Source organism: Microcaecilia unicolor, chromosome 8 (genome assembly GCF_901765095.1).
Source record: "Microcaecilia unicolor chromosome 8, aMicUni1.1, whole genome shotgun sequence".
In the NCBI taxonomy this organism is placed as follows: Eukaryota; Metazoa; Chordata; class Amphibia; order Gymnophiona; family Siphonopidae; genus Microcaecilia; species Microcaecilia unicolor.
This window is the reverse complement of record NC_044038.1, coordinates 70165058-70179777: the sequence shown is the minus strand read 5'-3', so window position 1 is coordinate 70179777 and position 14720 is coordinate 70165058. Positions and strand designations below refer to the sequence as shown.

General features: G+C 44.2%; 1 protein-coding gene across 2 annotated transcripts in view; it reads right to left on the bottom strand.

Moving 5' to 3' along the window:
* GSK3A (glycogen synthase kinase 3 alpha) overlaps positions 1-14720 on the bottom strand; it is a 113283-nt gene that overhangs the window by 50446 nt on the left and 48117 nt on the right. For both annotated transcript variants that reach the window (XM_030211894.1, XM_030211893.1), the window contains exons 4-6: positions 14007-14117; positions 12830-12960; positions 12171-12277 (exon numbers count right to left, since the gene is read on the bottom strand). In XM_030211894.1, the coding sequence (XP_030067754.1) occupies positions 12171-12277; positions 12830-12960; positions 14007-14117 (349 nt within the window). The remainder of the gene's footprint in view (positions 1-12170; positions 12278-12829; positions 12961-14006; positions 14118-14720) is intronic.

Here is a 14720-nt window from a genome sequence, read left to right as displayed (position 1 = left end):
TATATATTTTCACAGATGCAGCCATCAAAAAAACTGCTCACTGTGTATATGCTCCCGGCATACTTGCAGGAACAATGCTCAATCTCAACCACCAGACCCAAGTGCTGCACTAGTGAGAATACAGAGGCCAACTGAGCGGAGGGAATTCCATCCGAGATAAATATCTGGATACGAGAAGGCATCTATCTCTGCCGCTGACAAGTCTTTTTAGCAAGAGAGTAAGCGAGGCACATGGAAGGTCAGAGTGAAAAGAACTAGTTCTAGAACTGGGACCTCCCCTTAAGGTACTATCCATTGAGAACTCCCAGAAGTTTTTTTGTTTTTTTTTCAATGGTCACGAAATTGACGGAGTGAAAAGCTGCCAAAAAAGACTATCGAGACTCCAAAGAGAATGAAGAAAAAATTCCTTCTTGGGAGCTAGAAAGTAAAATTTTACTCTGCAAAATAGAGCAAGGTAATGGCCGAAGGCCCAAGAACATCCAGAGAAAACAGAAAGTGGGACGCTTGTAGAGAAGACAAAAACAGTCTGTGCCAACTTGACTAAACAAAGAGAGAAAAAATAGAGACAAGCTACGAAATCTAATGAGATCACACAAGAGCTCAAAAGAGAGATCAAATGAGAGACTTGGCTACATGCACCCCGTAACCTAGAGTGTGCCCGAAATGCACCACCCGTTGCTTGACCTGACAACTCTGCCAATAAGACTGTCTGTAATGAACCAGACATCTAGGAAAGGATAAAAACGAGGAGACGTTGTTTCATGAGCGCCGCTGCTACTACGACCATAACTTAAGAAAAAAGTGCGCGGAGCCGACGTGAGACCGAAGAGCAGGGCAAGAAAACTTGTAATGAGGACCTTCTCATCATCCTCGTATCGTGGACATTACTCCTCCTATACTGAGATGTACTAAGATGTACCGACCCACACCCATAAGAAATGAATGTGGTACTTGCAACCTGGATTGACCACAACTGAGGACAGGATGCTGGGCTTAATGGACTCTTAGACTTTCCCCGTATGACAATACTCATATACTAATAGCAAAAATGCACAGGAAGTGAAAGAATCCCCTTCCAATTGAAAGGAAGGTCTGGAGTGAGGACGTATAGAATGAAAATGAAAGGATCACCATATGTTGAGCGTGGACTGAGACACACTGGCCTTTAATTTTACCGGCTCTCCCCAAACCTTGTATCATGTCATGCCTCCTTCCTCACTGAGATGTACAGAGATGAACAGACGCACACTCACGAGATATGAATGTGGTATTTGCAATCTGGATTGACCCCATCTGAAAACCCATCCTGGATGGGGACTCTTGGCCTTTCCCATTATGGCAACACTTATGCCCTTATGGCAAAAAATGCACAGAAAATGAGTGAATCTCCTTCCAAGAGAAAAAAACTCTGGAGAGAGGAAGAATAAAATGAAAAGGAATAGACTTGGAAAATACCTATTACGGAAAAGGTGGTGAATTTGTGCCACAGGAGACAAGACTGTACCTGACGTCAAGAAAGCTTGAAACAAGACCCTAAAATCTGTAAGGAAGAGAAAGGGATAGCAGATATTATGGATGGTCATACTGGACAAAACCAGAATGTTTACCATGTGCCCAGGCTGAATAGATAGAGGAAACAAAAATACAAGTAGATGGCATGAGGACCTCCCAATATCCTTAAGTGGGAGAAAATGCAAATTGACCGGATAACTTTACTCCCTAAGTGGACATATATCTTGTAAGTCCTAGAAGAAAACTAAGATAACACATGAGAAACTCCAAGACAGTTGGAAAGTAGAGAAGACGTGAATAAAACATGCCTTCTAAAGCAGCTGAGAAAACTGGGTGCTCGGTAGACAGGACTGAGTCTCCTAGAATATGAGAACCATCTGAACCATGTAGCCTATGCAGCTGTCATCTGCTATGCCAAAGAGAAAGCATAGCCATGAAAGAAAATTGCTGAAAGGAAGTAAGACCTTATGTCCAGAATTGCAAAGTACGCAACAATTGAGTATCAGACAATGTATTTCATTGCACATGGCATCTGAACCATACAGCCTACGCTCTAGAGAACGTTTGTTAAGATCTTAAAACACTGTATAAGAACATAGCCACGGAGGAAAATTTCCTGAAAGGAATTAAGATCTTATATCCAGCATTGTAAAGTACCAAACAATAGACTATCCAGCAATGTAGTTCTATCCACATGGCACCTGAACCAGATAGCCTATGCCATAGAAAATGTTTGTTAAGTTCTTAAAAACACTGTATAACATCATAGCCATGAAGGGAAATGCTTGAAAGGAACTAAGATATTATGGCCAGATTTGTAAAGTACTAATCAATTGACTATTAGAAAATGTAGTCCTATTCACCAGGAAATGAGAAAGACACAGAGTGACGTACACTGGACCCCCATAAAAACTGCGCTAGACAATAGCAGGGAAAGGAATAGGAAAATGGTTATTTTGGAGCTAAGATACAATTTAATTCGCCCCATTGTCAAAAACAGAGTATTCCCAACTGAGCTGCACTTTGAATCGGAGTCTTGCCAAGAACAAAGAAATCTCCAACTGAGCTGCACTTTAATTCACAACATTGCTAGCAACCAAAAAGTCCCCGACGGAGAAAAAACAGAGGGAAAAACAAAATGAGCGCCATTCGCATCGTAGCATTTCTTTTTTTTTTTTTAATAGCTTGAAAAATACATGTAAAAATTAATTTCGGGGCAAATATACTACCAATTGCCCCAACTACCAGAGAAACAATATCTCCTTTCCATTGCACAAACAGCCAAACACAGTAAAAGCAGAAAAACGCTGCCGCATCAAGGGAAATTGCAGCTGCAAGCAAAACAATGGCGGCCAAGCGCACCAAAATGAGAAGAATAAAGTTCGGGGGAGAAAACCACTGACCGGACCGACGAAGAAGCAGGAAATCTGTGCCGCCGAAAAACAGATAGCCTCCGATGCCGCACAAAACATGGTTTAGCCTCTGGCCCGAACAGGAACCGTCAATACAGCTCCCAAGCTATACAGACCCGTCCAAGAGCGAGCACGCGCTTAACAGTTCGCGCCTCTTTTTTTTTTTTACAACTACCGCCGCTAACAACGCCGGATAGCAGAGGAAAAATAATTCAGATAACAAAAAACCGCCAATTAAAGTCACAGACGCTGACTTATCACTTTTTTTTTTTTTTTTTTTTTAAATAGCTCCGCCAGAAAAGAAAATAAAGACTCTTCAAACAGAATAAGACAGAAGAGCTACCTGCTCGTTATACGCCTGGGGAAAGCAAAAACTACTTCCTTTAAATTCCTTTCAATTGAATTAATTCTTTTAATTTTCTTTTACTTGATTTAATTCTTTAAAAACAGCTGACTATTAAAAGTGGCTACCTCTCCCAAAGACGGTACACCTTTCCAGAGAAAGGGACGGCCCTTCCCTGCTAAGCCAGGGAGATGGGGAGGAAGGGGGGTGGACTCCAGACACCCGAGTTTAACACCCCAGAGGCTGTCAAAGAAAGAAAAGAAACCCTGTCAAGCCTCTAATTACGATTCCAGGCACAGAAGTATTATAAATATATCTGTAATATCATCAAACATATAAACGGTGAGTGACCGTACTCACTCGCAAATGCGCAGTAGAGACCTTCTCTGCCCCGCCCCCACGTCAATACGTGATGACGGGGGGCGTAACACAGAGGGTCTGTACTGCGCATTGCTGAGGGAGGGACACCGCCGTCTAACGCTCCCCCCACCCGAGTCGCCGCCGCCACCCACCTTCTACCCGGTCGGGCCCTCGCTCCACTATTGAAACAGCGAGGGTCCGGGAACGCAGCACTGAGCTCTGCTGAGCTGCCGATATCGCCCTTCCTTCTTCTTCTTTGCCTCTGTCCCGCCCTCGACGACGTTACGTCACACGAGGGCGGGACAGGCAGAGAAGAAGAACGAAGGCCGACGTCGGCAGCTCAGCAGAGCTCAGTGCTGCGTTCCCGGACCCTCGCTGTTTCAATAGCGGAGCGAGGGCCCGGCCGGGTGGAAGGTGGGTGGTGACGGCTCGGTGGGGGGGCGCGAACTCGGAGGGGGAGGGGCAGCGGCGAACTCGGCGGTGGGGGCGGGCCTTTCAACCCCCCCCTTCCTATAATAGCCCGTTTTTACGGGCTCAAAGTCTAGTCTTATAGAGAAAAAGAGAGAGAGACTAATGGGCTCACTTCCTACCTGCTGAGAGACTGAGAAAATACTGAGGCTAAGGTCACATGGCCAGGGCTCCTATTGGCTCTCTAGAGTCAGAGTTTTTCTCAGTCTCCACCTGCTGGTAGGCGGGCACAACCCAACAGTCCAATCCTGGTCCGGTCCGGAGGGACGCTAAGGAAACAGCATTTACCAACTTTGCAACTGACCCCTACTATTCTCTGTCTATGGGAGTCTGGCAGAAGGTTCCTTCCAACAGTACCCAACCAGCCAGATTCATAATTCCCAAACTTGTCAGAGGTACACCTAACTCATTTGGTTTTTAGAATACCATTAGTAAATATGCATTATATACTGGAATTTAGTATAGGCAGATCTACCTCATTCACATGCATTACTACTATCTTGAAACCAAACAGAAGTCCCTCCCTAACCTAGGTAACTCACCACTCAAGCAGTTTGCTTGATTTTTGTTGGCATTCTTCTAGCTAGTACTGCTCTTTGTGATTGACAACAGGTATCTCCATCCCTGAGACCTTTTTCACACACAAAGATGTCGGAGGAGTAGCCTAGTGGTTAGTGCAGTGGACTTTGATCCTGGGGAACTGAGTTCGATTCCCACTGTAGCTCCTTGTGACTCTGGGCAAGTCACTTAACCTTCCATTGCCCCTGGTACAAAATAAGCACCTGAATATATGCAAACTGCTTTGAATGTAGTTGCAAAAACCTCAGAAAGGCGGTATATCAAGTCCCATTTCCCTTTCCCTTATTTATTTTTATTTTAACTGAATTACTCGCCTTTCAAGATCTGAGCTTAAGTTAGTTACAATTGCTATACAAGGAGAAATTAGGTCTTACCTGGTAACTTGCTTTCCTTTAGTCCCCACAAACTGGCACAGACTGATGGGTTATGAACTCCTACCAGCAGATGGGGACTGTGGAGCACTGATTATCAAGTTAACCTATGTGGGCTGTGCTTGAAAGCCAGTCCCCAAATAGTCAAGCAGATCCACAGAGGAAAAAAATCCTTGTACCTGTCCCTCTCAGTGTGAGTTCTAAATCAGGCTGTAGCACTCCTGCTGCTGCCCTTTGGTCAATGAAAAACATGACCACCAGAAAAGCTATAAGCTATCCCTGTTTTGTTTTATAGCCAAACTGCCCCCAGGCTATCCACAGTCCAAAACAGCTGAAAGAGCAAATCAAGCAATACCTTGCAGCCCCAAAAGAGAAAAAAAAATAAAAAAGATGAAAGAATACCACCACCTATGAACATGAAGAAATATTACAGCTGAAAAGGGTGGGATCTGTGCTGGTCTGGAGGAACTAAAGGACAGCAAATTAGCAGGTAAGATTTAATTTCTCCTTCTTAAGTGTCCCTCCAGACACTTTGGGAAGTACCAAAGCAGCTGAAGTCCTACCTCTAACAGTCACAATCTGAAAACTGCCTCTTGTCAAGCTTGCACATCCATTCAATATTGGCAAGCAAAGGTACGTAATAAAGACTGCACTGCAGTCCTACAAATGTGAAGAGGAGGAACTAGAGAATGCTCTGCCCAAGAAGCCACCTGGCCTCCAGAGGAATGAGCATTCAGAAACGAGGGAACAGGCCTCTCCTTTGAGAAGATAAACTGCCATCACCGCCTCCTTGATCCATCAAGCAGAGGCTTTGGGAAGCTACCTCTCCTTTCCTATGACCTCCGAAACGCAAAAAAAAGGCAGTCGGAATGACAAAACTCTCAAGCCTTCTCCAAATACATAGTTAAGGCCCGACGAACACCCAGCCAATACAACTGCTTCTGCTCCACCCAGTTTTCAATCTCCCCCAGAACCGGCAAAGACACTGATTAATATGGAATTCAGACACCACCTTAGGAAGAAAGGAAGGAACTGGTTTTAACATCATTCCCTCCGCCGAAAACTGTAAGAAGGTGGCATACAACTCAGAAATTTGACAAACTAAGGTGATAGTAACTAGGAAAACCATCTTCAACATAAGATCTTTAAGAAAACAATCTGCTAGAGGATCAAAGGGAGCAGAGACTAAAATGGACAAGATGAGATTAAGATCCCAAGGAGGAACAGACAGGCAAAGAGGGGGATAAGCCACACACCCCAAAGAAAATGGGCATCCTCCTGATGGGAAGCCAAGCTCTTGCCTCTGATCAAAGGTCGATAGCACACAATAGCTGCAACCTGTACCGTCAGAGAAGCCAAAGCCAGACCTTTGTCCAAACTGTCCTGCAAGAATTCTAGAATCTGAGGCAGCAAAGACTTCAAGGGAGAGATTTGTCTGTTATCACACCCACCCTCAAAAATCTACCATACCTGTACATACGCTAGAGAAGTAGAATTCTTCCCAGTGTAAAAGGGTAAAATTCACTTTGCCAGAATACCCCCTCTCAAGAACCAAGCCATAAGACACAATGGAGCTGGATCTACCATGCAAACAGGGCCTTGCTTCAACAGGTCCTCCGACAAAAAAAAAAAAAAAGAGGAAGAGGCATGTCCACTATCAAACACACTAGATTGCTATACATATAGATTGCTTGGCCAATCCGGAACCACCTAAACCTCCCGACCTTCATGGCCCTCTATCCTCTGAAAGATCCTGCCTATTGAATATAATTAGGACTGCCACCTCTGTTGGGCAGCGGAAGCCATGGGCTTTCTATTATCCTGAAAAGGATTGCATGTTCCCCTCTAAATACTTAATTACCCCAACCTTGTGTCTGCTCATGACAGTTTTACACAGTCTGGGCGGTAGCAGGTTCCCTAATTAGAAAGAAACCCAGTATTCAGTATATATAGGGTTACCATATGGCTCCAGAAAAAGGAGGACGGATTGAGCCAGCCGGGTTTTACTTCCATTGCTTTCCATTGAAAATAATAAGACTAGTAAAAAAAAAACCCCGTTTCTGATGCAAATGAAACGGGGGCTAGCAAGGTTTTCTTCAGAGTGTGCATGTGGGAGTGTGTGCGTCCCTGCCCTCTGCCCTCTGTCCCTCCCCCCTCCCCCCTCCGAGTCCAGTCCTTCAGTGTTGTTTCCTGGTGTTCTGTGTTTTTGTTACAGAGTGAGGGCATCTCTCTCCCTTCCCCCCTCTGAGTCCTTCACAGTTTCGTGGGATTTCCTGCTGTGCTGTTTTCCTTCACTCATGGGGAAACCGGATATCTCTGGCGCTTCACACTTCCGGCTGGAGGCTTCAGTGGTGCCTTTTATATATATAGATAGTTTATTAGGATCAGCATCTCACCCAAAGGCAGTACAGGCAACCAGGTATTCATATGGTAGAACAGCACTTCATGACACTTCTACAGCCGTCTGGAGTCTTCTCTCTTCTTCTGATCTAATACCCTTCAGACTCCCCTTTTTATACCATTTTGACCCTATTCATTTCAATGGACCCTAGCTTTCTCACCAGAGCTCTTGGCCCTTATCGGTTGATAAGAATGACTTCACATGTTCTCAAGCCCTAAGTATAAACAAATTATGTTTAGGACAACATCTGCAAAGAAATGACTTCACAGGTCATTTTGCCCTCCTCAGCTCCCCCCCCTCTACTTGCACCTGACCCACTACTCACTTGCATTAGCCATAACATCTTGCTCATGACTTCTCGCAGGTGCCAGTCCCAGGATTGTTGACAAAAGCAAATGCCCCCTCCCTTACCAGCTCTCTGGGAACTCACGTCAGCTTTGTGCTGCAGTGAAATGTATTTTGTATCAGAGATGATTTTTGATTTTAAGAGGCCTAGCTCTTAGCCTAAGCCATTGGCCTGTATTTCACTGAGAGCAAGTGACAGTATATTTCTACACTATGAGTAGCCATGGCAAAAACACAGAGAAGACACTGAGAAGGCCATGTCTGCACCAACATGTCAACATCCTCCGCTCAACAATTCCGATGCTGGCTGAAGAAGAGGAGGACTTTGGCATTTCAAAAGGCAGTAATTCCCATTTGTTCACAATGAGAAGCAAAAGCACTCTGACTTAAGACTCCATTACCTTGTATCTAGAACATCCCTGCTAAGAAAATCCACTTGTACATTGTCTACTCCTGATACATACCCAGTTTACAAATCTTCCAAATGACATCTCACCCAGGTCACGAGTGCTGTTCCAGTGCCACCAGACAACTTTTTATGCCTTCTTGTCAGTTGACATAGGCAACCACCGTAGCATTGCCAACAGGACCCGGGCTGCTCTCCCACTGAGCAAATCCCAGAAGGATTGTAATACAAGGTGGATCACCCTTGTCTCCAGTCTGTTCATCAACCAGCTCGCCTCCTCACAGATCACAGGCCTGCCACTACTCAGCCCAGGCAATGGGCTCTCCAACTTTGGAGACTGGCATCCATTATCACCTACTGCCGTCTACTGCGGCACTTCCAGATTTATCCCACTGGACAAATTTTGAACATCCAACCAACATCCCAGGCTGTGCTTTACTAGACTCCCAGCGGTAGAATGGTCTCCAATGGATGAGACTGGGGGGACCACCTGGAGAAAAGGGCCTCTTGAACCAGTCTCATATGTGCTCTGGCCTATGATACCACTTCCAGACTCGCTGCCATGGAGCCCAGTACCTGAAGATCATCTCTTGTCATCGGGCATTGGCCTGAAGGAGAGATCGTAACTGGCCCTGCAACTTCTGGATTCTTGTTCCGGGAGAAACACCTTGTCCATCAAGGTGTTGAATCTCACTCCCAAATATTCCAAGGTCTGAGAGGGATCCAGATGACTCTTGGGCCAATTGCCTACACAGTCCAACGACTATAAGAACTGCACTACTTGGGGCGTGAATCTGCTGCTCTCCTGAAAGGTTTTTGTCAGCTAATCGTCGAGACACGGATGCACCAAGATGCTCTTTCCGAAGTGCCGCAGCCACCATTACCATCACCTTGCAGAAAGTGTGAGGAGCTGCTGCTAGGCCAAAAGAGTGCACACAACTGATAATGCTATCCTAAAACTGCAAGGTGAAGGAAATCTCTGGTGCCCTTGACAGATCAGAATATGAACGTAGTCCTCAATTAGATCCAAGAAAGTGAGAAATTCCCTGGGCCTCACACCCACAAATCACTGAGCAAAGGAAGGAATATAGAGGGCCTGATTTACTCCTTTCAAATCCAAAATTGGCCTGAAAGACCCCTCCTTCTTCGGAACTACAAAGTAGATGGAAGAGGGGCCTGTACCCAATTCGTCCTTTAGAACCAGAACCACCGTGTGAAGGCTGAAGAGCCTTCATAGAGTGTCCTCGACAGGCATTACTTTCCACACAGCTCGACAGGGAGACTCCAGAAAAACATCTGACAAGGAACAGGCAAATTCTATGGCACAGACCTCGTGAATGACCTCGAGGATCCAACTCAACAAATAGTTATAGTTAAGCTCTGGAACTCATTGCCAGAGGATGTGGTATCAGCAGTTAGTGTGTTTGGGTTTAAAAAAGGTTTGGACAAGTTTCCGGAGAAAATGTCCATAGTCTGCTACTGAGATAGACATGAGGAAAGCCACTGCTGGTCCCTGGGATCATAAATACATAAGTATTACCATACTGGGACAGACCGAAGGTCCATCAAGCCCAGCATCCTGTTTCTAACAGTGGCCAATCCAGGTCACAAGTACCTGGCAAGATCCCAAAACAGTACATTTTATGCTGCTTATTCTAGAAATAAGCAATGAATTTTCCCCAAGTCCATTTTAATAACGGTCTATGGACTTTTCCTTTAGGAAGCCATCCAAACCTTTTTCAAACCCCGCTAAGCTAACCACTTTTACTACATTCTCTGGCAATGAATTCCAGAGTTTAATTACACGTTGAGTGAAAAAAATATTCTCTCTGATTCATTTTAAATTCACTACTTTGAAGCTTCATTGCATGCCCCCTAGTCTTTCCAAAATTTCTAGGACTAGGGGGCATGCAATGAAGCTACAAAGTAGTAAATTTAAAATGAATCAGAGAAATGTCTTCACTCAACATGTAATTAAATTCTGGATTCACTGCCAGAGAATGTAAGCAGTTAGCTCAGCGGGGTTTAAAAAAGGTTTGGCTAGCTTCCTAAATGAAAAGTCCATAAGCCACTATTAAAATGGACTTGGGGAAAATCCACTGCTTACTTCTAGAATAAGCAGCATAAAATGTATTGTACTGTTTTGGGATCTTGCCAGGTACTTGTAACCCGGATTGGTCACTGTTGGAAACAGGATGCTGGGCTTGATGGACCTTCGGTCTGTCCCAGTATGGCAATACTTATGTACTTAACAAAAGATTTTTAAAAAGTTTAAAGAAAATACCCTTAATATGTAATACTTGGTAGCAATAATGAAAGAGCGATGGAATATTCACATAGCAAGCAGTCTGAGGAAACAGATTTATTTTCTATTGAACATAATTAACTTTGTATTAACTTGAGGGCTAATAGTGTGCGAACTGGACAATGCTGGCACATTTAGAACGATGCTGGACAAAACTTCTGCAAGAAGGAAGCCCTTCACTAATTATTCAATACCTCTCTGTGAAAAAGTAGTAATAAAAAAGGCAAAGTGCATTTTTATAATATACTGCTCCAATCCACAAAATAAAAGGAGCAAATTCCCACATGCCATCTTTTTCTTTTGATGTAGGAACAGGAAAAAAAATGTAAATGCTCCCAGGTTTCAACCTAATTCATGTTTAATGTGGGATATAAATGTCATAAACAAGTAAATAGATAGATATAAACTCTGAATGTTGGGCACCTGATTCTCATAACATTATGTCTGTTTTAGTGCCCTTTACTAGGAGAAATAACCTCTGCAAGAATATAACAGTGCTAGGGTGTCCCTATAACCAGCCTCTCCAAATGACACACTGATTACGATTTATAACAAATTGCTAATCTACATACGAAAAGTTATTCTGTTATTATACTTCCTCTGTGTACATCTATATGCTGTATAAGCCGGCATGTTTGAACATATAAGTGAGATTAAATAAAAATGCCACCAACAATAAAGAACAACATAGGTATGCTTGCTTTGTTTTGAGTGTACGGCGATGACGGCTGCACGAAGGAGAAACAGATTCAACTAAATGGCTTCAACTTTTTATCATCCCGCCTCCATCCATCCACCTCCCCTCCGGCCCTGGGTGCATTCCTTAGCACATACCTCAAGGCACCCTGATGGTCTAGTGGCCTCTTTGGGACAGGAAAGATCCCCACTCTTTCCTGCCCGCTGCCGCAGATCCTCTCGCTGTCTCCACTTTCTTAAAATGGCTGCTGAGACTTCTAGCAGTGACCTCACAACACTTCCACTGGAAATCTTGGCAGCCATTTAAAAAAAATGGAGTGCAGAGGAACATGGCTGCAGCAGCAGGCAGGAAAGAGTGGGGATCTTTCCTGCCCCGAAGAAGCCACTAGACCACCAGGGTACCTTGAGGTATGTGTCAGAACACCCTACGCCCAAGGGAAGGAAGGCACTTCCGCAGGGATCCCGCAGGACCTGGAGGGGATATCCCCGCTTCCATGCAGCTCTCTACCTAGAAATGTTTCTGCTACGAAGAGGCCACTAAGGCTTCTAAAACAGAGGCCCAGGGCTAGGCAGAGGTAGGGGAAGGGGTTCAGTTTAAGACGTAAATGCCAAAACCACGACATGGCCAAACCTGGATATCAGCCAAAACCAAAACTGAAATTCAGTTGGCCTCTAAGCAGAAGATTTTTCCAGAGAAACAGCAGTCAAAGTTTAAGTTAGAAAATCTTGAATTAGTGAAAAACAGTGGGAACAGCCAACACGTACACATCCTCCTTGTTACAACCTCCCTCAAAATGCCTTTCAGAATCCAAAGGTAGTTGCCACCACTTGCAAAGATAAGAGCTGATTTCCCCATTCATATATGACAAGGGATAAGGTAACCTGGGATAATTCTCTGTCAGCATCCTTTGCGGCTGTGACCCTGTTACCCAGACGACATGTGATTCAAAGAAATTTCCCCTTGGTACTCACCAATATTTGAGGTGTAATCTGTGGCTCCAAAGATGAGTTCTGGTGCTCTGTAATATCGGGAGCAAATGTAAGAGACATTGGGCTCTCCCCTCACCAGCTGCTTTGCACTGCAAGAAGAAGAAAGACATTCAAGGCCTGCATGGCAGTGGACTGTGATAGGCCAAGATACCATAGTTAGTAAGATACCAGCTGAGGAAGCCTATCAAAATTACAAATAACCAGTCTCTATAGGGAGAACATTTTTAAAAAAAATTTGATTGGACAGAAACCAAATTACTTTTCTCATCTTCAAGAATTTAAATGTGATTAGACACCAACCTACCCAGATTCAAAACCACTACATAAAATCCAGCACACAGCATCACCCTCAAGGAAACTACAGCAAAATGACTGAAATGTCAGTCAAGCAAACTTGGACTCCGCACCACTCTGACAGCTGCAAAGAACCGTGAGACCTAAGAGAGCATTGCTTCACCTTGCTGATCTGCATGCCAAATGATGCATCTATGAATACTAAGATGAAAAGTTCTTAAGAGCAGAAAGAGCTGTTAACTAAGACTACCAGCAATTCACACTATACTGAGGTTCCCCCAGAGCACCATCTGCCCCCCCCCCCCCCCCCACCTAACATCCCTGGGCTTGATTTTGTCATGCCCTACCTGCCAAAGTCACATAGTTTAAGCACTGCGGTGTCAGGATCTACCAGCAGATTCTGGGGTTTGATGTCTCTGTGGCAGACCCCCTGGGAATGGATGTAAGCAAGGCTGCGGAACAGCTGGTACATGTATACCTGCAAAATAGAGGGAAAGATGATGCATCCAGGGAGAAATTAACCCTTGGCAAATAAGCATATTAACACACCCTCATTAAAATAGAACTATATTGTTAAACCCTAACAACAATGGGAACACTATTACCTCTCCTCCCCCACATTAAAATGGCAGTTTTAAAATACATTCCAAATCCCAACAAGCACTCCCCACCCATTTAACCCCAGGAAGAACTTTCCTTCTTTCAGCCTTCAGACCCCAGCATGCAAAATCTTCCCAATCCCTTGCCTCCCCCCGAACTTGGCAAGCATTCTCCCCAGCTTCAAATTCCCAGCAGTTTCTGCACCTTTAAGTACCTGGACCTGATACTCAAAGGACTCATTTCTAACTTTGAGAGTTCTGATCCTAAACTGGCAACATTTATGCTCAAAATGTCACTAAACCCTTAAATTTAGGAACATAAAAAGTGAGTGGCAACAAGAGTGAATTTAAAGCAAAGAAAAGAAGTTAGGAGCTTAACACCGATTTTCAGCACTAGCCTCATAAATCTAGGCAAAAGATGAAAAGCTCCTAAACAATATGAATTTTTAGATGAAAATAGGGCACAAATTTAGGAGCACAGTCTGTCTTTTTAACACTATTGGACCATGTAAATGTATTTGGAGGTTGAAAATTCTAACAGACCAAAAGCCAGATTGCCCTAGGAAACCGACATATGTCAGCAAGTAACTACACTATACTGGCCTGAAGACTCAGGGTAGCAAGGGGAAGAGTGCTAATTCATGGTGCTGATCATGTCACCTTTTGACTTATATGAGCCAATGCAACGGCCATGATCAAGGCAAGGACCAGATTAAGGCAGACCTAGGCAGGTCTCTAATTTGTGTATGCCGTAATTCTGCCCTGGATGCATCCTGTCAGATGAAAGTCATACTATACTAAGGACAACCTGGAATGAAACATCACAGTTCTCATCAGTCTCAAGGCAGTATATGTACTGCACCCCTCATCTTTTTCAACTTTTCACATTCCCACCTTCCTGTACCCAGTATCTCCTCCAACATACCTTTACATATATCACAGGGATGGGACTCTTGGCTTTGATGAAGTGCCGGGCCACCCGATACACTGTCTCTGGAACAAAGTCTAAAACCAGGTTTAAGTATACATCTTCCTTCTGTAAGAAAGGCGTTAGGAAAAAGTGAACACAGATGGTGCATGGACAGTGAGAAACAGTAAGTAAGGGTAAGTATCATTAAGAGAGAGAGATATAGATGATGCATAGTTTCTAAAAGAAGAGGACTCCACTACAGCATGTAAGTCTATAAGAAATCATGGCAATGCTGGCAGGTGTGAGGGCCAAGGATATGCAGGGCTGCTATGTTAAAATTAATAAACCAGATAGTAGCAAATCATTAGGATCTGATGGTATTTACCCAAGGGTTCTGAAACTGCAAACCTGCTACCAATAAATCAGCAACGACCGTTTAAATTCTGTCACCGTACCCGAGGACAAGAGGGTTGCTAATGCGACACCAATTTTTAAAGGAGGCTCCAGCGGGCACTAGAGCAATGCAAATCAACTCTTATTTTATGTTGGGCCATACTTTTGGAGTTCAATTCTTCAGTCACACCTTCCCTTCCCTCTTCTGTTCCCCCCCCCAAACCCTGCACACAAATATGCATGTGCTTACCTCTCTCCTTCTCCACTCTCTTGCCACTACCTATCCTGGTATCTCTCTCTGTACTAGAAACTTTAAAGAACAAGATTAATACGACA